Source organism: Nomascus leucogenys, chromosome 13 (genome assembly GCF_006542625.1).
Source record: "Nomascus leucogenys isolate Asia chromosome 13, Asia_NLE_v1, whole genome shotgun sequence".
Classification (NCBI taxonomy): Eukaryota; Metazoa; Chordata; class Mammalia; order Primates; family Hylobatidae; genus Nomascus; species Nomascus leucogenys.
Window position 1 is genome coordinate 73,915,671 of NC_044393.1, and position 25,010 is coordinate 73,940,680.

A 25,010-nucleotide genomic window follows, 5' to 3' on the forward strand; every position below is an offset into this window, starting at 1 on the left:
TAATTTGTAAATGTACGATCCTATACATTGATTAAAAAAATCAATGCACAAAAATGCTGAGACTTGGGTAAAATATAAAGCTTGGGAAATTTTAACCAACTTCTTAAATTTAAACAAATTGCTCTTTATGCCAGGAACACTTTGGTTCAAATAACCAAAAGAGGGAATATAAGTTAAAAGCTAAGTTATGATCAGATTCTCACTAATTTGCTATATACTAATTAATATCTGGGCAAATTTAGAGTTTAAATCTCAATTTTCAGGTCAATATTTCAATTAAATATAGATATGAGTAGTTCATGTAATATGAATTCACATATAAAATTTGTTCATTTTTCCTGGGAAAATTATCACAGTTAATTCTATGACAGAGTAAGCATTCAAATGACCAAGCTGGCTGAGAAGTATTGCCCAATGGCATGCCATTATTAGAAGGCAGTGACCTTTTTACTTAGCTTATAATGCTTCCTCTCTCCAGGCAAAATGAATAGGATTTAAAAAATACCTCTGTGTATTTCCTAAAATTTGGGTAGAGTTTGTAATGTCAACATTCAATTATAAAGCAGAAGCATTTCTGGTATAACAGAGTGAGGACATCCAAAGACACACTTGACTATAACAGCAGTAAGAATACTGGCAAAAACTGTAAAACCTTTTTTAGAACTCTGGAAATTACCAGAGGCCTTCAACAATCCAAGGAGTGTTTGCTCCAGAAAAAGGGCTGAACTTTGGCAAGAACAGTGAGCTCTGTGGCATTTTAACTTGCCCTGTTCCCATCCTCCTTCCCCGAGCTCTTTGTTATTGAAAGACACAGTTCTGCTATATCATATTGCAGTTAGATAGAAACTCTCATTATGCATACTTAAAAACTCAAAACAACATTCCCTAAGCATGCTACTTAAAAGTTTCACAGCCCAAAAGTCAGTCTATCTTTTGGAGACGGATACCTAGCCCTTCTGAAGAGACTCCTGCCTACTGTTCAAAACTGCAATAGGTGACCATTCACTAACTCTTTTCTCAATTAGTTCCTCCCCAAAAATACTATTTCAAAGAATCTGGTGAGAGCTCATCTAGTCATTCACACTGGCCAGTCACACGAGTTTGGCTCTGGTACATAAGCTGGACAACCTTGGTCAAGTTACTTAACTCTGGTATAACAGTTTCCCCATTTGTAAAACTGAGAATAATGTTACTCTGTAAGATCATTATAAAGATTAAATGAGTTAATATTTGTAAAGCACTTAGAGCTATGAGTGACTATTACTATCAATATTTTAGTGATTTCCTCTTAATATAAAGTCCATGAAAGGAAGTACTTTGTTGTGTTTGCTACATTACCACTAATGCCTAAATCAGTGTCTGGCACACAGTAGGCATTCAATAAACATGTGCTGAACAAATGAATGAGTACAAAGACAGACATTTACGTGTATATATGTGCATACTACGTTTCTCAAGGTTTGTATCTGGAGACATCCTAACCGAGAGCAATTTATTTGCAATCAGTAGAAATATCTAACATGGACTATGGAGACAGAAAGGCCTAAGCTTGAATTTTTTTCTGACATTTATTAGGTCTTTAACCTTGAGTACTTCACCATTTTCTCTTGGTCTCAGTTTCCTCACCTGTTTACAAAGGGGATACATCTAGCTTACAAAAGAACTGTTATGAGAGTTAAAATACTAAACTAGTAAAGTGCCTGACACAGTCTATTCAGTAAATTATAGGTATTAATAATAAATATTATGATAAAACGATTCAGTGACATTAGAGTTCCATACAAATTATGTTTCAGAAGAAGTTAAATATTATGCAGTTTAAAATATAGTGTTAATAATAAATAAATATTATAAACAATTCTATACCCACAAGTTTGACACCTTAGATAAAATGGTTCCATTTCTTGAAAGGCATAATCTATCAAAACTCACACAGGAGAAATAGATAATCTGAATAGGTCTGTCTATAGAGAAATTAAATCAATAATAATAATCTTGAAAAAAGTCACCAGGCTCAGATTGTTTCAATAGATAAGTCTACCCAAACACTGAAATGCCACCAATTTTTTAATATGTATTCCAGAAAATGGAAGTAGAGGGAATGTTTCCTAACTCTCATGAGGCCAGCAATATTCCAATACATAACCAAATACATTACAAGAATGAAAACCTATAGATCAACTTCTCTTATGAAAACGCATACAAAAATACTCAAAAAGTATTTAAAAATCGAATCAAAAAAGAAAATAATTATTCACCATGACCAAATGAGATTTATTTGAGGTATGCAAGGCTGGTTAAACACCTCAAAATCAATTAATGTAATTTATCACATTAATAGGGTAAAGAAGAAAAATTGTATGATCATATTAATAGATGCAATAGAAAAAGCATTTGATAAAATCCAACATCATTAATAATAAAAATTCTCAGCAAACTAGGAATATTGGGGAACTTCTTCAACTTGATAAAGAACATCAATCAAATAGCTACAGCTAAAATTACATTTAATGGTGACACTTTCCACCTAAGACTGGGATAAAAGCAAGAACATTTCCTCTCATTGCTCCTATTCAATATTGTACTGGAAGCCCTATCTAATGCAGTAAGAAAAGGAAACAAAAGGTATACATATTAGGAAGGAAGAAATAAACTGTCTTTATTTACAGGAAATCACAATTAAAAAAATCCTGAAATAATAAGCAATTATAACAACGGTAGAGGATACAAGGTTAATTTAAAAAAAAAAATCAATTGCTTCCCTATATATAAGCAATAATCGGAGTTTGAATTTAACATTAAATAATTAGCACCAAAAAAGAAAATACTTAGATATAAAGCTAATAAAATGTGATCTATATTTTGTTGGATTTACAAGATTTATCTGAGTAAAACTATAAAACCCTAGTTAAAGAGATCTAAGAAGATCTACACAGAGAGATAGTCCATGTTCATCGTCAATAACATCAAGATGTTAGTTCTCCCTCTCCAGCTTGACTTACAGATTATGGCAATTTTTTTTTTTTTTTTTTTTTTTTTTTTTTTTTTGAGATGAAGTTTCGCTCTTATTGCCCAGGCTGGAGTGCAATGGCGTGATCTCGGCTCACCACAACCTCCGCCTCCCAGGTTCAAGCCATTCTACTGCCTCAGCCTCCCAAGTAGTTGGGATTACAGGTATGCACCACCACGCCCGGCTAATTTTGTATTTTTAGTAAAGACAGGGTTTCTCCATGTTGGTCAGGCTGGTCTCGAACTCCCGACCTCAGGTGATCTGCCTGCCTCGGCCTCCCAAAGTGCTAGGATTAACGGAGTGAGCCACTGCACCCAGTTGGCAATCTTAATAAAAATCCCAGCAAGTTATTTTTGGATATTGACAAACTGATTATAAAGTTTATATGGAAATGCAAAAGATTTACAATACCCAATACAATACTCAAGAAAAAGAAGAAAGTTGCAGGACCAACACTACACAATTTCAAGAATTACTATATAGCTTTAGAAATAAGGATGGTGTGATATTAGGAAAATAACAGACAAATAGATTAAAACAGAATAGAGAACAGAGAAACAAATTCACACAAATAAACTGGTTTGACAAAGAAGCAAAGACAATTCAATGGAGAAGGAACAGTCTTTTAACAAATGATACTGGAAAACTGGACATCTGTATGCAAAAAAAAATCTGGACACAGATCTTAGAGCTTTTACAGAAATTAACTGATACTGTTTTATATGAGACTCTAATGGTGGGTACATGGTATTCTGCATTTGTCAAAGCACAAAGAACTGTAAAGCAGAACAAGTGAACCTTAATGTAAACTATGGTCACAATAAAATAGTATCAACTGCATTAACTTGGCATGAATATCAGTGAATACTGCTGCAGGTCCTTAAAGTCTAAGAATGACTTTGTATTTATATCGTTTTCTTTGGTTCATCTCTAAGTCCAGGTCAGTTTTTGGTTTTGTTACTTCCTAACCAGAACAGTGCCATACTGCATGCAGTAAGATCCTAGCCCTTGGTCCAGGTTATAATACTTGGAAACATAAAATAAAAATAGCTCACATTTCTTATATTCCTTTTACATTTCAAAGTGCTTTTACATACATTCTCATTTATTTTTTACCTTTTTTTAAAAGCAGTTTTAGGTTCACTGCAAAATTAAGCAAAAGTTACAAAGTTTCCCTATGTCCCCTAGCCTCTTCCCCATTATCAACATCTTGCACCCGAGTGGTAAATTTAGTCAATCAAGAAACCTATTTTAACAAACCATTACCACTCAAAGTCCACAGTTTACATTAGTAACAAACTATTATCACTCAAAGTTCACACTTTACTAACAAACCATTATCACTCAAAGTCCAGTCTATATTAGGGTTTACTCTCAGTGTTGTACATTCTATGTTTTGTTTTTAAGATTTTTTTTTTTAAGGAGCAATTTTAGGTTCACAGCAAAATTAAGAGCAAGGTACAGAGATTTTCCGTATCCTCTTCTACCATTCATGCTAGCCTCCTCCAGTATCAACATCCTCCACCAGAGTGGTACATTTGTTAAAAATGAACCTATACTGACACATAATCACCCAAAGTCTATAATTTACATAGAATTCCCTCATTTATTAAAAATAAAGCTAAATATTACTCTAATGCAAATTAAAGAAGGTATTTTTCTTCTATTACAAAAGGTTTCAAGGGAAGGAAAGCCTTAAGAAAAACAATGAAAAGGTTTCAAGGGAAGGAAGGTCTTAAGAAAAACAATGAAAAGGTTATAAGGGAAGAAAAGCCTTAAGAAAACCTCTAAATTTGCCATGAAAAAAATCTACAGTACATATTTTAGATAATTATGAGATAAAAATTAGATGAAAATGAAAACGAAAAAACAAACATGATAAATTTCATTTAAAACTTGTCAAGTTATCTTTACTTGTTTCAATGGTCTCTTCTGATTTTGATACAATAGATGACTTTCACCCTATTTCTATGAAACAGTGATATCCAGAGGCCAAGAAAACAGCAATGGTACATAAGCAATCAGCCTCTTTATTATTACTTAACTAGACAATCAGCTTAGCATTGACAAAATAAAATGCAATCCAACAATATACTTAAATGTTAACACTTGAGTCTGAAGTACAATTTCAAAGGTAATTAAGATAAATTTATGTACGTGTGCATATATATATTTGAATCTAGTTAACATATATATTCAATTTTGTAAAATTTAAATACTATTTTTACTTAATATATACTAGGTTGTCTGTAAAATGTATTAAACAATAATTAATTAGGAAAAATATGCAAAAGAAGTATTCTAACAAAACAGTGACTTAAATATCTTACCTTCTATCAAAAGTAGACATTCATTTGAAAGTGGGAGAATACCGTTATTTTTCACAAAATGAACTGCTACTTTTCGTCCTTTTTGATTTTTAGTGGTCCAGATTTTTGAATCATATAATGATGTATTTTGTAGCTTGACATCTGGGGTTTTAGTTGCACCGTCCTGAAAAATTATGTCCAAATCGCCCTCATGTGGAACTTCTTGCCTAAAATTATTGACAATGAAATGATAGAAATCGATTTTGGTATAAGCGTGAAGATTTCAATTTAACAAGTTATCAAATTAAAAAGTATCATTCTTATATGTAGATGAGTCACTTTTTCTTAAATTATGTAAATTATGGAGATAATTCACTTTGCAGAACAAATAACTTTTATTCAATAGATAAATATTTGATATTTTGTGGGTAAGTATATCCAAATCATACTTACTTTAATTACCAGTGATTTCTATGCCTGGTTTTGTGATACAAACTTACTCATAATTATTTCTAGTATCAATTTTTTTCTCCTCTGTAAAGAATGCTAAATTTCTCAGTAGGAGAAAAAAAATGCAGTGGCCCCATCTTCACTCCAGTTAAATATCCACTTACTGCACTTAGGGAAAAGGGCACTTCTAAACTAATAATATTTCCAATTCTCTTTAATAATTAATAATTTTAAGAAGTCATATGGTTAAGTATCATGTAGCAGAAATGGCATCATTTGGAATCAAAAGGTGTATGGCTTTATTCTGGTTCTGTTGCCAATTAACTGTGTAACTTTAGATAAGTTTCTGTTAATTTCTGAGATAATATCCTTATTTGTTTAAAAAATGATCGCAGAGAGTGGTTTTATTTTACAAAGCTATATGATTTTACAAAATTTAATAAATAAAAATTTGATAATACTTGAAGAATTATCTAAAATCCTTATATATACATTTTAATCCCAACCACCATTTCAAGCTCAAATGGGTAAAAACAGTTCCCTCACATTTTATTTAAAGAGATTTTAAAATAAAAAATTTCTTCAAACAAACCCAAATTTTGGATTGGAAAATATATGTATATTAATGAACACAGATACTCACAATTTATAAGCACACAAATACATGGCGATGTACATATATATTTACACATTGTAGCACATTTTAGTGAAAACTCAATTTAGGGCATTCAAATGCATATAACCATCAATTACCTACATTTTCCAAAACATCATTTTAGATATTCGGAAGAAAAGTAGGCAAATTGCAAAAAGATGAGGAGCTTTTAAAAGTGATTTTCAGAATATGTCTTGAGCCGATTATGTAGTAAAAGGATTACAAAACAGTTACATACATTTATTACATATTTATAAAATCACTGATGTTCAGAGTAAAGGCACTGAGAAATTCTCAATTAATAAAGAAAATTCAAATTATATTTATTATATTCTAGTTATTAAGCAGGACAGAAGTTTACCAACAAGGCTTTCTTTATCACTTAATTAGATATTTCAAGTAATTACAACTATTTTCAAAAATTTCAGTTAATAAAGGTTTACATTTAAGAAGATACTTCTGTGACAAATGAGTCTGCCCAAATATATTCATCATTTATTATTTCTCATTTGCCTTTATCAGAGTGACTAAGCTGAATCTTAGATCTGAAAATAGCATCCACTTTTATTACTATCAGAATAATTTATTCTCTAAGAATTTAGCATTTTACCTAAAAAATTTACCACTCTTGCAAAATATAATATATATTAACCATTTACTTATTCCTAAGACACAAAATTATACATATGTGCACATATACACACAAATAATATGAAAACGTTTGTTTTATTATGGAAAATACTCACAGTAAATGACATTTAGGGCAATGAAGTTTAACAGACTGAAATAGTCTTCTGGGTTTATATGACCTCAATTTTGCTCGGATGCGGTATTGTTGAGGAGCTTTTTGTTTCAAAATGGCACATAGTGGTGTCCTCTCCAAATATTGATGATCTGTAAGTACTGTAAAGAATTTTTATACTAAATCAGAATAACAAGAATCATATTTATGACATGCATCCTCCTGAACCAAATACATACTATAAAATCTAATTAATTTAAGCTCCATTAAGTGTCACTCCATGAAAGCAAGGGTTATGTCTTTATTCCCTGATGTATACCCAAGGCCCACTAGCATAGTGCCAGGCACACAGTAGGTACTCAACAAATGTGTACTAAATAAACGCTGGATAATTTGGGGGAAGAAATAACTTAATTGCCTAGTAAGCATTCAAAAAAGCAAGGTTTATTTAGCTAAGAAAATATTATGCTAGGCAACCGTTTAAGTTCTAAGTGGTGTCTGCCACAAAAGAATGTAACAAAACACGCTTGCAAAATATTATTTGCAAATATTATTTGCAGGCTCTTGGATGTTTCAAATCAGTTACTTTTTATGGAACCACCATTTATAAAATCAGATTAAGAATAGGAAGGGACATTAAGGGTGATCTAACTGTCACGGGAGTGGTGTAGTAGTGAAGAAGAGGAAGTTTGGGGAGTTGGAAGGAGGGAGTGGAGGAGGAGGGAGAGGAAAAGTAAGAGGAAGTTGAATCAAACTGGAAAAAAAAAAACTCAGACAAAAGCATGAGGAGCAATTGCCTGGGAAATAGGTACAATAGGTCTCCTCAGCTACTTGTGGAAAGATGGCCTGGGATTGTAGTGATCAGTTTTTACTGGGAAAAAGTATAAAATTGCTGGTGACCCTTAGCTTAAGGCAACAGCTTGCTATACACTCTAGCTTAACACTTTCATGTGTTTTAGAAAATGGAAATGATGTACAAATCTTATTAACCTCAATGGCGAAGACAATTCCTTTCAGTAACGAGCTTTAATCCAATGAAATTATTGTTGAATTAGTTTTCCTTCAAGGAGCAAATGGCCAAGAAGGACAGAAGTTTACCAACAAGGCTCTCTGTATCACTTAATTAGATATTTCAAGTAATTACAACTCTTTTCAAATATTTCAGTTAATAAAGGTTTATATTTAAGAAGATACTTCTGTGACAAATGAGTCTGCCCAAATATATTCATCATTTATTATTTCTCATTTGCCTTTATCAGAGTGGAACATTTATTACATCAGAGTGGAACATTTATTACAGTGGAACATTGTGCTGTGGTGGCGATTGTGTTTTTTGTTTTTTTTTTTTGGAGACGGAGTTTCCCTCTTGTTGCCCAGGCTGGTGGAGTGCAATGGTGCGATCTCTGCTCACCACAACCTCTACCTCCCAGGTTCAAGCGATTCTCCTGCCTCAGCCTCCTAAGTAGCTGGGATTACAGGCATGTGCCACTACACTCAGCTAATTTTTGTACTTCTAGTAGAAACGGGGTTTCTCCATGTTGGTCAGGCTGGCCTCGAACTCCCATCCTCAGGTGATCTGCCCACCTCGGCCTCCCAAAGTGCTGGGATTACAGGCGTGAGCCACCGCACCCAGCTGGCGATGGTTTTAAAAAGGCCATTGGCAGACCTGATCAATTTAGTGTAAATTGCTACACAGTGATAAGAGCAATTGCTTCAAACTCATATTTTAACCTAAAGTTTTTAACTTTTCATTTTAAAATGCTTTCGAACTTAAGGAAAATTGCAAAAACAATACAAAGACCTTCTGTATAATCTTCACCAAGATTCACCAATTGTTAACATTTTTGCACATTTATCATTGTCACTGTGTCTGTATCTGTCTCTCACCACATAAATATTATTGAATCATTTGAGAATAACTACCAGACATTATGTCTCCTTTCCTCTAAATCCTCCAGTATGTATTTCAAAAGAAGACATTTTATTGACATAATTACAGGCAATTTTCAACATTAGAACATTTAACTGATTTATTACTATAATCAAATTAACAAACATTACTCAAATTTCTACAATTGTCCTCAAAATGTTCTTCTTAGCATTCATTTTATTTTCAAGTCTAAGATCCAATTCTGGATCATGTATTATATTTAATTCTCATGTCTCTTTAGACTTCTTTAATGTAAAGTAAGTCCTCGGCTTTTCTTTATCTTTCATGACACTGATATATTTGAAGAGTACAGCCATTTATTCTATAGAATAAACACCAATTTGGGTGTTGTCTGGTTCTTCCTCAGGCTCAGATTTAGCTTATGCATTTTTGGCAGGAATAATGCATAAGTGATACTGTATGCTTCTCAGTGCATCACATCAAAGGGCATACAAAGTGAGTGTTTCTATTACTGTAGACCTAAACTTTATTCAGCTGGTAAAGGTAGTGTCCAATCACTTCTCTACTAAAAACTTACTGTTTCTCCCTTGTATTTAATAAGAATATACTAGAGAAAATGTAAATATCTTATTTTTCATCAAATATCCTGATAGTTTAGAAGCCACAGATTCACAATTAACTCAACAATGACTATCATGGTTACAAAATGGTGATTTTTTTTTCTAATTTCATTATCCCTTTTATATTTGTTATTTTGCTTTAAGAAAGATATTTCCACTTAACCCCATATATTTTATTTTTCCTTTATCATCATCAACATGGGCTCATGCATTCCTGTTTTACTTAATTAGTATTAATATTATTTGTTTTGATGCTCAAATGTTCCTAGACATGTTCTATTCTAAGCCATTTGACGAGTTTCATCATTAACTGAGAACCGCCTTAACTTTCTAGTACTACAAGATTACGCCATACTAATCTTGTAATTCCCTTGTTCTAGTTCTGAAATCTGCTGTTTCACCAAGGAACTCTGATTCCTTTAGAGAGAAATATTATTTATAAACCAAGATCTGAGCACTAGGTGGGCTTATGGCAACTGGAGTGCTGCTGCCTCTATGCCTTTTCATGGAAAGAGAGATAGGGTACATATGAACACACATTCATACTGACACACACACACGCACACACACACACACATACCCATAATATAAACAAATGTGTATATGTGTGAATATATATGTATCACACATACACATGGCTACATCGACTTCTGTATTTACCTAGAAAACATGAGTACATAATGGCACCTCCAATTACAACACAACATTAAAAGCTTTCATCAATCCTTCTCCCATTCATATTTGTATCTTCCTTCTCCAATTTGAGAAATTAAAATTCTTAAAATAGCAAATTTAATAAATTTGTGGTTAAAAATATTTTTCTGAAAAATATTTTTTAATCTTAGCTGATTTAACAGAAGGAGGGTACTTGATAGACACACTATCATTACTAACATTAAATTAAAATTTTGAGGCATATTGCAAGGAGCTCCTTTATGGTACACTGTTAAATGCATCATGTGACAAGATAACTCTTCATGTAATAGTTTAATGATACGTGTCTTTACATTGCATATTTTAAGTCATGTAACTCTAACAGACATACATGACTTCAAATACATCATGTATTTAATGTTTAAAACATATCTGTTTTAAACATTAAGTCTGTTAGAGATACATAACTTAAAATATGCAATGTAAAGACACGTATCTTTATGGGTTCCATTCTATGCCAACAAGACACGGTAGAAGATGAAAGTTAAATATGGACATACTTTAGCTTTAAAGGATATGTGTTCTACTATTAGAAAGAAATGGATTAGTTGGTAAGTGTAGAGGCAGACTTTATTATGCTCATTACTGTGCCCATCTCAAAACCGATACATAGTCTTACTTGTAGCAGATAGCTGTTGACATCTTTCCACCTCGTATAATGATACTGATCCAGAGCCTATAAAAAGGAAAAGGCAAAAAAATTAGGTCCATTACAACTTCAATGTAGCACTGAAAACAATGGAGCGTTGCTGACAGAAACTGAAGAAAATATAAATAAATGGTGAGATATGCCACATTCATGATTTAGAAGGCTCAATATTGTTAAGGTATCAATTCTCTCCAAATTAATCTGTAAATTCAGCATAATCCTTCCAAAATAGCAGAGGCTGGAGTGGGCACAGTGGCTTACGCCTATAATCCCAACACTTCGAGAGACTGAGGTGGGCAGATCACTTGAGGTCAGGAGTTAGAGACCAGCCTGGCCAACATGGTGAAACCCCTTCTCTACTACAAATACAAAAATTAGCCAAGTGTGGTGCAGATGCCTGTAATCCCAGCTACTCAGGAGGCTGAGGCACGAGAATCACTTGAACCCAGGAGGCAGAGGCTGCAGTGAGCTGAGATTGTGCCATTGCACTCCAGCCTGGGCAACAGAACGGGACTCTGCCTCAAAACAACAACAAACAAACAAATAGCAGAGGCTTTATTGTAGAGATTGCAAAGCAGATGCTATCACTTATGTGGAAGTGCAGAAAATCTGGAATATTAAATAACATTTTATAAAATAACAAAGTTGGAGAACAATGTACATGGCTTCAAGACTTACTATAAATTTACAGTAATCTAAGACAATATGGTACTGGCATGAGGATTGAAAAATAGGTCAACTGAATTAAATTAAATAGAGAGCCTGGAAATAAACCCACATTTACACTGTATTTTGATTTTTTACTAAAGCAGCAAAGCAATGTAAGGAGAATGCAAATGGTGCTGCAATAACTGAAAATTTAGTATGGGGAAAATGTATACTTCACACTATATTAGTAAGCATTGAATGGGAAGCCTAGACATAAGCCCACATTTATACTCGATTTTTGACAAAGATATTGAAGCCATCTAATAGGAAAAAGGAAACAAATGATGTCATAACAACTAGAAATTCCTATCTAAAGAAAAAATGTCTACTGCATATCATGTGACTACGCATTAAAAAGGAAACAAACTAATGATATATGCAACAATGTGATTAAATCTCAAAAACATAGTATGTACAAAAAGAGTACATATGATTCAATTTTTTCAAAGTTCTAGAACAGCAAATCTAGAGGGATTTGGGTTACACGTTTATGTATTAGTCAAAACTCATGGAGTGGTTCATAAAATGGAAAGTTGTCCATTTCACTGCTAATTTTACCTCAAAAATAAAAAACTCTAAATAACTACTAAACTCTAGCTAATTATGTTCATACCACAGTGTTTAGAAAATATACTTATGTCTGCAACTTACTTTGAAATGTATAAAAAATATAAATTAATGAATGAAGAGGCACATAGGCCAGGCACAGTGGCTCATACCTGTAATCCCAGCACTTTAGGAGGCCGAGGCGGGCAGATCACCTAAGGTCAGGAGTTCGAGACCAGCCTGGCCAACATGGTGAAACCGTGTCTCTACTAAAAATACAAAAATTAGCTGGGCGTGGTGGGGGGCACCTGTAATCCCAGCTACTTGGGAGGCTGAGGCAGGAGAAGCTTGAACTCAGGAGGTGGAGGTTGCAGTGAGCCGAGATCGTGCCACTGAACTCCAGCCTGGAGGTTCCGAAGCGAGACTCCATCTCAAAAGAAAAAAAAAAGAGACATATAGAAATAAATACACGTGATGGAGCAAACAAAGTAAAATAGTTATTGGAGAGTCTAGCTGGTAGTTATTTGAGTATTCATTGTACAACTGTTTTAACTCTACCATGTATGAAAGTTTTTATTATGTTGAAAAAATACAGTGTAGAGGAAATAAAAGTGGAGGTGGATAAAATAGTAAAACTTATGAAATTTAATAGAATGACCAAATGAACATCAAAAATAGGATTTTACTCTAACAAGAAAGCAAAAGTAGTAGTCATAGCATTAAGGTTACAAAATGCTTTCTAAAAAGAAGAATTTAAGACTTTAAAAATGTGTATTTTGTAATCATTTTAGCTTACAATCTATTATACATAACAGTACACTGTGTTTTTATAATTTATTTTATAAAGCATCATACACAAACATATCCTCAATATTGCTAATAAGTGGTATAAAAATCCAAGTCAAGAGGACTTTAATGGACATCTCAAGCTGGCATGGTATAATTTCAATAAATTTAATTTAGTAATTAATACTGGCCATTACAACATGAGATGGAAATAATGGCAGAGACCATAAAAGTAGTCAAATAGGAAAATGTGTAAAACATACATGGCTGCCCACAAACTGACAAAAATATAATTCAACAGAAAATCAGATAACGAGTAAGAGCAGAAAATCTGAGGAAGAGGGAATTAAAAACGTATACGTAAATATATAGTAAGATTTTCAAGTTTCCAAGTAGTCAGGAAAATTAAGTAAGAAAACGCCTTTCACCTGCTGAACTGTGAAAAATTACATATAGTGTTAACTTCCAATACTGTGAAGGTGTGAGTAAAGTATATTCTCCTATACTGCTATTTGGATATAAATTCCTATGACCTTTGGTAAATAATCTAGCAGCATCTATTTAAAAATGTGCATAACCTTAGATACATTGACCTCACTTTTAGGAGTTTACTGTGGAGAAGTAAAAACATGGAAGTACATATATTCAAGGATGTTTATTAAAGTATTATTTGTAAGAGCAAAAAACTGGTAACGATCTCAATGTCTATTAAATGAAAAATGAAAAAAGCGTAACATTATTATTACGCAGCTATAATGAATTTGAGTCACATGAATTAGCCCAGAAAAAAAGATCTATCATGTATTGTTGAAGAAAGCAACTATTTATTATAGTGTGATTTCATTTTGGTAAAAATTTAAGAGAAAGAGAAGAGTCATATTGTTTATATATAGGTATATATGTTTGTATAAAGATGAAGTGATTGAAGGAATCACACTAAACTGTTAAATCTTACCTCACGGAGTAGGGAATAAAGGCATAGTGAAAACTATTCAACTACATATTATAACACATATTACAGTGTACTTTAAAATAATGAAACTATCATTTTAAAAGGAAAAAAGATTGTAAAAAGTATGAAGTATAATTACAAATTATACTGTCTCCAAGTGATTTGTCATTTGAACTAAATTGGTTTCCTAATAGTAGTTCAAGTAATCATACACCAGGCCAAAATGTTATCACGAAGTTGTTAGCATTTTAAAATAAGGAGAGTTTTAAAACAGAGAGAATGAAGAAAATAAATGTAAAGTATGTATAAAAACTCAAAAAGCCTGCATTTGAATCTGTCTTGCTTTGTCATCAGTTAACAGCTAAGTAACTGTGGACAAATTATATGATATCCATCCATCAAAGCCTCAGTTTCCCACTGTTAAAAGGAGACAGAATAATTCATCTCATAGGAGTGTTGTTAGAATTAAATAATAATGCAGACAGGTGCAGTGGTCCACGCCTGTAATCCCAGTACTTTGAGAGGCCGAGGCAGGCAGATCACGAGGTCAGGAGATCGAGACCATACTGGCTAACACGGTGAAACCCCGTCTCTACTAAAAATATATATTAAAAAAATTAGCTGGGTGTGGTGGCGGGTGCCTGTAGTCCCAGCTACTCGGGAGGCTGAGGCAGGAGAATGGCGTGAACCCAGGAGGCAGAGCTTGCAGTGAGCAGAGATCGCGCCACTGCACTCCAGCCTGGGCGACAGAGCAAGACTCTGTCTCAAAAAACAAACAAACAAACAAAAAAACAAACAAAAAAAGAATTAAATAATAATGCCTGCAGGCACTTACATGCCTACCAAGAAATGTATGTTAATTTTCATGCTTATTATTGGGATGGAAAGAGAATAAATCTCATAAAATGATTCTTTGAATCATAACAGGGTAGGAGTTAGGTAGAAAAAAAAAAAAAACAGAGAAACATGACCTAGATTCTAGGTCCCAAAATGCAGAAGTAGAAATTAAGACAGGCCAGGTGGGATGGCTCACGCCTGTAACCCCAGAATTTTGGGAGGCTAAGGCAGGAGGATTGCTTGAGACCAGGAGACCAGGAGGTCGAGACCAATCTGGGCAACATACAGTGAGATCCCATTTCTACCAAAAAATAAAAAATTAAAAAATTAAGAGTAAAAAAAGCCAGGCATGTTGGCACGTGCAGGACTACAAGTCCTTGCTACTCAGGGGGCTGAGGTGGGAGGATATCGCTTGAGCCCAGGAGTTTGAAGCCGCAGTGAGCTATGATCCTGTCACTGCATTCCAGCCTGGTCGCCAGAGCAAGACACTGTCTCTTAAACAAACAAAACCCCAGAACTTAAGACAAAGTGGTAAAGGAAAAAACAATGCACATTGAAAGTGTTCAAGTTCAGATTTGACTAGTCACTTATTCAAGCAGACAATATTAGAAGGACATATCCCACTGTTTGTTAATATTTTGTATTTAGATACCTGATTAATTCAATAAAGACTAGAAACTATGTATACATCTAAGTATTTGGGTTATGTGAAATAAGTGACAAAAACAATCTTTGTTCCCTTTAAAAACTGACAAGCAAAATAGTTGTCTATGAAATCAATACAGATTTTCTTGTGAATACACACATATGATATGTATAGATCATAATCAAGTAATCACTACCACCCAATTTGAAAACATAATTATATAATTCAGGAAGAAACCATGTTTACTTTTTGGCATAGGGCACAGCTAAAGATTTTAATATGTTCCTCTACTACATGAAATTTTTAATGAGAGACAAAGAGAAGACATTAAAAAGAATTATGTTGACAAAACTATTTTATTTAGCAAGAACTAAACTGTCAATGTTAAAGATTATCCTTACTTGGAAAGCTGTCATCAGGTTCTGATTGACAGATAACATCTGAATGCTGATTGGCTGTCAAATTTGCAGATTCTAAATCCCTATAATTGAAAGAATACAATTTCAAATTCCATAAAACAAAGTCAATATAGTAAATTTAGCTCTACCCACAAAATCCAGAAATTCATTGAAATTGTATATAAAATTTTGTATGTATATGCATTCTTCAGTAAAGGATCTATTGCTTTCATCAGATTTTATGAGCGTTCAAATTAAAAACCTGAGTTTAGAAAGATACAAGTGAAACAGCAGAATGATGAAATAATACAAACAAAAATAAACTGGGAATTTAATGGATGGCATTCTGAGTCAGAACAATCTAAGTCTAGATTCAAGAAGCTAGATATTAAAAATCAGTGAAATTGATATAAAAGTAATAAAACAGGAGCTAATTTAATGTCACACTGATTCCAATGAATTAAAATGTAGACAAGTTATTTAAATTTAATGAACAGTATGTTTTCTCTTTGAAGACATGAAGATTTTTAAAATTTCTAGAATATTGACCAAAATGCTTCTACACACAGTACTCACTAGGAATACCTTGGGAAAAGCAGATCTAAATATATAGCAGGTTTAAGATACTATTTACTTTCTGACACATGTAAAAGTTTTAAAAAGTTTAAAAGAGAGTGATACACCAAAACATGTGTTATCTATTTAATCAGTGGCACTTCAGAAATATATTTTTTTCATGAAAGAATTAAATATTTTTGGAATCTTAGATATGTATCAAATTTTCCAAACTTTAGCTAAGGTCTAGTTTCCACTGTTTGTTGCTATACTTGGAGAGTGTGGTAAATGATAGAAGAGAAGCATGAGTGTAAAAGCCAGATTCTAACTCTTGGAAAACTTCAACTATAACCCTGGCTCTGCTACTACTTAGCTATATGAGCCTATAATCATTTGATTTGTTTCATTTGGCTCATCTATTTAAAAACATGGCGAATGGCACAAAAGGCTAGGGAACTATCAGAAGCCCCAGGAACAATATTATCTTAGAAATTGGCTTAATCAATACCTTATTTACATTTTCTAAATACTAAAAGCTTACTTTTTCAGTTGATCCACATCAGAGTTACTTTCTGGCAAGACCCTGATTCCCCGACCATAACTGGTACCTCCATGAAGATGAAACTCTAAACTTAACATTGTCTGATTCTCTGAATTCATTGATTGAAGTTTGGTATGAAGGCTATAGATTCTAAGAAAGCTTCCAACCTAGAAAATAGATCATTTGTTATTTAGAAAGCGGGGAAAAATTAAAATACTTCTGATATTTAAAACTTTAATAACCAATATGGGGCCAATGAGGGCACTGACCAGTCAGGAAATATACTAAAGTATCTGCAAAGTAGCTATATGAGTGTGGCTGAGTATCAGCTGCATGGAGACTATATCAAAACTAAATATATGGACATGTGCATGCATACGCATGTGTGCACACACATACATATACACACACATTCAACTGTAAGAGATATATCCATTTCAGATATATTAAAATGTGAAAAAATATTGTCTTAGCATCAATAAAATATAATGGTTAAGAAACCCATTACCTAAACGGAATTCAAGCCCTCTATTTGACTAAGGTTTCTGAAAATGCCTTGCTTTAACTAGTTTAAGGATTAATTAAATATGATCCCGAAGATACTGTCATTACAAGAATACTAAGAAGAAATTTTAAATATGGTACTATCGAAAAATAATAAACATTTTCCATCTTACGAGTTCTATGGAAAGAAAACTTCTGCATCTGTGCCTGCACCACCACAGTGTGAAACACTCTTTGAGTTCAAACATAAGAGTTAACTAATTAGAGTTTTGAATTAAATGTTCTATAGTTAAATCTCAGATGTTTTGCTAAACTTAGCCTACAAATGTCTTTAATTATAGACCACTGAGATTTTTCTTTTAATGGAGATTTCAAATGAGAGAGATGCAGAATGCTATTCAAAGATATTGACAACTACCTAAAAGAAGCTATATAACCTAAATCACATTTATATTTATGAAGAAAGATTTAGAAGCAAAAGGAGTCACAAACAAGGAAATTTAATTCATTTGTATAAATATAGCACTGCTGACTACTGGGTGACTATAGGGATACCACTTTTTTTCCCCCACAAGTTCAAGATTGAATAACATCTTACATAACAAAAAAGCTATATAGGTTAAATATTCTTTATCTGAAATACTTGAAACCAGAAGTGTTTCAGATTTCAGATGTTACAGATTTTGGAATATCTGCATATATATAATGAGCTATCTTAGGGATGAGACCCAAGTCTAAACATGAAATTCATTTATGTTTCACATACATGTTATACACATAACCTGAAGGTAATTTTCTATAATATTTTCAATAATTTTGTGCATGACACAAAATTTTTGTACACTGAATAATCGGAAAGCAAAGGGGTCGCTCTCATACTGGCACTCAAAAAGGTTTGCATTTAGGAGAATTCTGGACTTTTAGATTACAGAGGCTCAATCCTATAAAAGGAAACATCTAAAAAAAAAAAGATGAGTAGCAAATCAACTTTCCAATTCTGCTTATTGTAGCTTCTCTTAATTATATTTCCCCTCATTACTTATTACACTTTTATTTCTGATGGAGGATATAAACAAAGGAGGTAAGGAGAAAACCCACACTCCCAGGTGCTACTCCTTCATTCCCAAGATCTTTTTTCCCATCCAATCATGGGTTTTATGAGGAGCAGACAAGATATAAGCCCTTCCTTTGACCTCTTTCACTTACATCTATATCATAGCCAGGGAGTAGTATAAAGAAAGTTAAAAAAGAAAAGCACAAAAAGAAAAAAGAAAAAACTAATTTTCCTCATAGTCTTCAAAGTGAGATATTGGAAAAAACATAAAATTTTCCAGTTTCATCTCATTCTTTTTGACTTGATTATTTTGTGATTCTTTTAAAATACGTGTGTATATATGTAAATATATCAGTACAGCACATGTATGTATGATCTACAAAAGATTTGAAGGAAGGCCTAAACACATGGAGAAAGATATTCACATACAAAAAGCTTTGATATTACAAAAATGATAATTTCCTCCAAATTAAACTTTAAATTCTATGCAATTCAATCAAAATTCCCAGAAGCTTTCATGGAATCTGAAAAGCTAATCCAAAAACTTATACAAAAGAGAATAGTCAAATCAATTTTAAAGAATATGAGAGGGGAGCTTTACCCTATCAAAAAATACATAAAGAGAAAGGATAATAAACATAGGTGTACATACAAACCTACATATGGAGACACAGAGAAAGAGAGCAAAAAAAAAAAAAACCAGAGCAGGCAGGGGCTCAAAGACGGTTCAATGTGCAGAGTTTTACTTCCTAAAATTTAAAAGTGTCTGAAATAAATGTGGCAAAACATTTAAAAATAAGGTGAACACGTGGGTGTTTATTATACTATCTTGTCTACTACAGTATTTTTTAATATAACAAAATTTTGAGGCCAAGATATAAGTTATTCACATAAAGATAAGTTGTTATTATCAAAAATTCCTTATGGAGGCAGCATTGTATTTTTTCAAAAGCTTGACTAAAAATACTATGAAACGTGCCAGATGGTCTATTATAAAAAACAAGTATTGGTTAATTTTGTCAGTATTAAGATTCCAAAAATACAAATGAAACAACCAAAAAATTATATAAATATAGTTTAAAAAACAACTATAGAAGTCTATTTAAATACTAAAAAAAAACTAGAAACACTAAAAAAAAAAAAGCAAAGTAAATATGGCTAGTAAGAAATCACTATCCCTTTAGAAATAATCAAACGATTCCTCATAAACTGTCAAGAATTTCTCTTTAGGTTTATTATTTTTAATTCCCTGAATATGTCTCAAAATAGCCAACCAAATCACAGCTGTTGAACTATTGAAGGCCAAAACATAATTATGACCGTGTATATTTTATAATTAACAATTGTGTCTGGATAAGAGTAGGGATTTAGAAAGTAAAGCTTTAGTTCCAGACAAAAGATTTGAAATCTCAGTTTATGTGACTGGGTCTGTGTAAAATGTTTAAGGGAATGATATAACAAAAAGTGAGATTCAGAAAATAGTTAAGGGCAATTTGGGCTCTAAAATATATTGCTTGTAGATGTTGATTATATTATATTCTATAATTGCATTATACTGTCCTCTTTATTAAAATAAAAACACATTTTTTCCTGCTCCTATACAACAAAAGTCTTTCGCACTGGTTCCAGGTATTTTGACACAAAAACGTAATTTTAAACAGTTGTCTTGAAAGTACCAAGAAGAATTCATTTATATCAATGTCACGTGAGTGAAGAGTTCCTAAATTAAGAAGAAATGTTACAGAGGTTGTCAGAAAACAAATAAATGTGATGTCAATGTGTACTAAATAAAAATCTAAAGTTATATTACTTACACAGAGAAAAATCATTTTCATTTTTATATTGCATTGCAGACAAATAATATAATGCCATGATATCTTCACTGAAAACAAAGCGCCATATATTTTCTTAATTATGTGTGCTCATATCACCCTCTAGTGGGCAAAATAAAGAAGAACAGGAGAAAAGAATCTGGAAAAAAAATCCACAGCATTCACTGATTCATTCATTCAGCGGCAGCTATTACTTACTTCATCCTCACTATAGTGAAAACACTGTGATAGGTGCTGTTCAGGACTAAGACAAGAAAAGCAGGAAAAGCAGAAACAGAAAGACCTATGTTGGAAGACCTATGATTGGAAGCAGTATAGGGAAAGAGAAGAGAATAAAATGGCGAAGGAAGGTATGCAGAGTGTGGAACTGAGGTGAATCTAAAATTTAAATTCATTTTATTTATGAAAGAACTCTATGAAAAAACCTCCAGAACTGAACTTAACATTATATTTAATTTTGAAATAAACTAATCAATGTAGATAATAGCTTTCAGGGAAATAATATCAAAAATATATCTTCAATAGTGTTTTCTGATGTCACAGATGTATGTGCATGCATATATAGACACAGAGGACAAAAAAGTACAGTCACTATCTTCCTGGACCCTGGATTTAATCTAATTTATTGATCTGAGTTGGGTAAACTTACTTGTTTTGTTGTTGTTTTGTTTTTTAATTACTATTTTTTCTGTAACCCAGAACAGTGTTGATGGTGAACTTATTTGTAATACAATGTAGAATGGATATATTTGCTACTCCATGGCCACTGATTTATAAAGGGAAATTGGGCATTAAAATTCAGATCTTCACTCTTACTGTTTTCTTTTAACTTCCTATCAGTAGGCTAGAAGATATTTGTGATGTAGATCACTTCCATTTAATGCTTTAAAAGATTAGCTCTGCAAAGAGACATTGTGGATTCAAACACTGGCTTCATCCAGATAGGTACAGGAGGCAGGGAAATTCTATGCAGAAGAGGGCACGTCCCCAGCAAGGACCCTGCTCCCAAGCTGAAAAGCCTGATACCACAGCCCAAAGTGAGAACTTACATCCCTGTTTTCCTGCTCAAATGTTGCCTTTTCTAAAACCACCCATGGCCCACCCCACCTGCCATCCTGTGCCCATAAAAACCCCAGGCTCAGCTGGCAGAGGAGAGAGACAGCTGGCCATCAGACACTATGGCTGGATGTCAGAGAGAAGCAGCTTGATTTCAGAGGGACAGCTTGATGGTGTAACCTGGGAGAAGAATCTGGCCAGAGAGGGCCAGACTTCAAGGTAAGACTACCTTCCTGCTCCATCCCCTTTTCACTTCCCCTTCCCACTGAGCCACTTTCATCAGTAATAAAATTCCCTGCATTTACCATCTTCAATTTATTCTTGAGACCTCATTCCTCCTGGATGATAGACAAGAGCTCAGGTGCCACAAGTGTGGTGTGAAAGTCAGTCACAGCTACCCTCCACTGAGCTGTTAACACTTAAGCTGTCCATGGACGACAGAGCTAAAACAGTACTGTAACACTTCCTCTGGGGCTTCAGGGGTCACCGGCACCCTCTCAGATGCTGCTGTGGGGCCAGTACAGTTTGCTTCTGCCCGTGCCCAAAAGCCTTTGCCCTGGCTCCTGCACCTGCTCACCTGCATGCTTCCACTCCTGTGGTCTGAGTGAGTGGAGCTCTCCCCTGCCAGCACTGAAGCGGCTGGCTAGTTCCAGCACCTGTGGAACTGGAGTCAGTTTCCGCCCGTGAAGCGGTCAGGGAAATACCCTGCTTCAATCCAACTAGCTGTGGAATCTTGAACCACTGATTTAACCACTGAATGCCTCACTTCACATTTGTAGAACGAGATGACTATCATCACCTATCTTATAGGAGAGTACCAAATGCATATGAAGTGCCTAGCAAAGGTTACTCTTATTATTTATTGTATTATTATTTATCATTTTTTACTACAAAAAGTACTTTCAAATAAAAGATATAATAGAGAAAAAAATTCCCTACAATTTTTGTTAATAGTTAAGTACTGCCATATCTAAACTGTGTACCTTAATGTATTTCAGAAGACAGTATGCAAATTCTATAAATTACACAGTATACACACACACCTAATTTACAATATATATTAGAAGTAATTTAACAATTTGTTAAACTAATGAACAAAAAGGTATCAGCTACATTCTATCAAACCAGTTTACCAAGCTTAGCATTTAAGTTAGCAATATTTTATATAGCCTTTTTCACTCTAAAGCAGTATTATCTCACACAATAAAATTTTTCTATACTATTTTCACAGTAAAATTATGTATACCTTTAAGATATTTAAGAAAGATTATTTTAAAAATTGCTCTAACCCAGTAAGTTTATATTTTAATAATTTACTGTAACATACATTTTACAACTTAAAAATCAAAGAAATATAATTTCTACACTGTATCACCTATACATGTAACCATATATAAAAAATTTACATGAGCAAAAACCATCATAATTTATAAAAACATAAAGTAACATTTTTTCCTACTCAACATCACCTTCAGAGATCTTGCCACATGAACATGGTTATCGTAGACTAAAATGTCTATTGTCAGATTTTGTAGCCGATGGATGTGACTTAAATCACCTTCAAGAACAAGGTCTTGTATTAAGACTCTCCAAGATGGAAATGGCGTCCTGGTGCCATCCCATACCTGCCATAAGAGAGTAGAGTAGTTTTATGATCCTTTCGAAAAAATGCTTGTGCTAAAAAGTTTTTTTCCTGGGAACAGAACTTAAAAGTAATTAAACTTATGCCTCTGAATATTGGCACTATTTTAAATATGACACTATTTTCTGATTGTTAAAGAACTACATATGAAATACGGGTAATGTGGAAAATGTAGAAGAATGTAAAGGAGAAAGAGTCACACTGCCATAAGCTCAGAATAAATATTCCTGAGTCAAGTGCTTTATACAATAAAAACAAACCAAAATGGTCTTGAAAAACACTCGTATGTATTAAAATATTTTTGGATATAAATACAACTAGTAAAATTACAAATGCTCTAAAAATTATAATAGTAATACATTTCTTTGACATTAATCAAATTATTTTTATGAGATTCAGTCTCATTCTTAAATTAGTTGTAAAGCATTATTCTGATGTTTCCATACAAAGAAGTAAATGTTGCAAATTTGAATAATTTCCTTTATATGATGATTTTCTGGTTCATATTACGCTTTTTGTTCTCCAAACCATATTACAGATGAGACATACAAACTACCCACCAGCTCTGGCTATAAATGATGCCTGGTTATTTATAAAAAAACAAACAAACCATAAAACAAAACACACAAAAGATAAGGCCGCACCAATACTGTAGATATTAAGACAAACAGAATATATACACTTAGAGAAAATTCAGTTTGAGAGTACTGCTCAGAAAAATAACATATAATATTAACAGAATAGAGAAAAATATGGAATGATGTCAGATCAACAAATTTATTACATTATATTTAATGCAAATGATTGGTATACCATGGCTACTGAAAAATTAAAATAAATGCACTGTGGTTAGTAAAAAAGGTACCAATATTAATATTGTGCTCAGGTTGAGATGGAAAATGATTATACTGTTTTGTATGTAACCAGACGTTATATCGAGTAATGTCTAGCTCCTCTGTTATTAAAAAATATAATTTAAAAATTACTTCTGATACATAAGAAAATCACTGTCTGGAAAAAAAAATCACTCATAATTCTATTTTCCAGAGTTGAAAACAGTAAAATGTTGCTTTATAGGCCTCCCAATATATTTTTGCTATGTACATATACATTTTTAGTGTGTAAATGAAACTACAGTAATCACTAAATAGACTATCATGAAATTCTATCTCAACAAGTGTATGTCTATAATGTTATTTTATGGTTACAAAGTATTTTATGGTGACATTTACAATGTTATTTTATGGTCATCCTATATAAATAGTGTAATAGTGTACACAGTTCTCTATTGTTAGTATTTTTTTTCTAATTTTTCTACTGTATTCTCATTTTTTATACTGTAAGAAAGATATACTCTTTTAAATGCACCTTTGTAAATGTTTTAAATTATTTCCTTAAGATAATGAAAATAAAATTGCTGAGTTGAAGGGTACAAAAAGACTTTTGAGGCTTACTTTTAAATTGTCATAAGAAAGGCTTTTACTAATTCTTTTCTTTTTTTTAAATTATACTTGAAATTTTGGGATACATGTGCAGAATGTGTAGGTTTGTTAGACAGGTATACATGTGCCATAGTGGTTTGCTGCACCCATCAACCCGTCATCTACATTAGGTATTTCTCCTAACGCTATCTCTCCCCTAGCCCCCTACCCCACAACAGGCCCCAGTGTGTGATGTTCCCCTCCCTGTCTCCATGTGTTCTCACTGTTCAACTCCCACTTATGACTGAGAACATGAGGTGTTTGGTTTTCCGTTCTTGTGTTAGTTGGCTGAGAATGATGGTTTCTAGCTTCATCCATGTCCCTGAGAAGGATATGAACTCATCCTTTCTTTGGCTGCATAGTATTCCATGGTGTATATGTGCCACTTTTCTTAATCCAGTCTACCATTCATGGGCATTTGGGTTGGTTCCC

General features: G+C 33.1%; 1 protein-coding gene across 8 annotated transcripts in view; it reads right to left on the reverse strand.

The window, feature by feature from the left end:
- The window catches only part of POT1 (protection of telomeres 1), a 107,215-nt gene that overhangs the window by 13,115 nt on the left and 69,090 nt on the right, over positions 1-25,010 (reverse strand). For 7 of the 8 annotated variants that reach the window (XM_003261278.2, XM_030826235.1, XM_030826230.1 and 4 more), the window contains 6 exons: positions 22,925-23,080; positions 17,010-17,176; positions 15,917-15,996; positions 11,011-11,067; positions 7,171-7,327; positions 5,341-5,546 (listed from right to left, as the gene is read on the reverse strand). In XM_003261278.2, coding sequence (XP_003261326.1) covers positions 5,341-5,546; positions 7,171-7,327; positions 11,011-11,067; positions 15,917-15,996; positions 17,010-17,176; positions 22,925-23,080 — 823 coding nt within the window. The remainder of the gene's footprint in view (positions 1-5,340; positions 5,547-7,170; positions 7,328-11,010; positions 11,068-15,916; positions 15,997-17,009; positions 17,177-22,924; positions 23,081-25,010) is intronic. The other variant, XM_030826234.1, reaches the window with a different exon arrangement.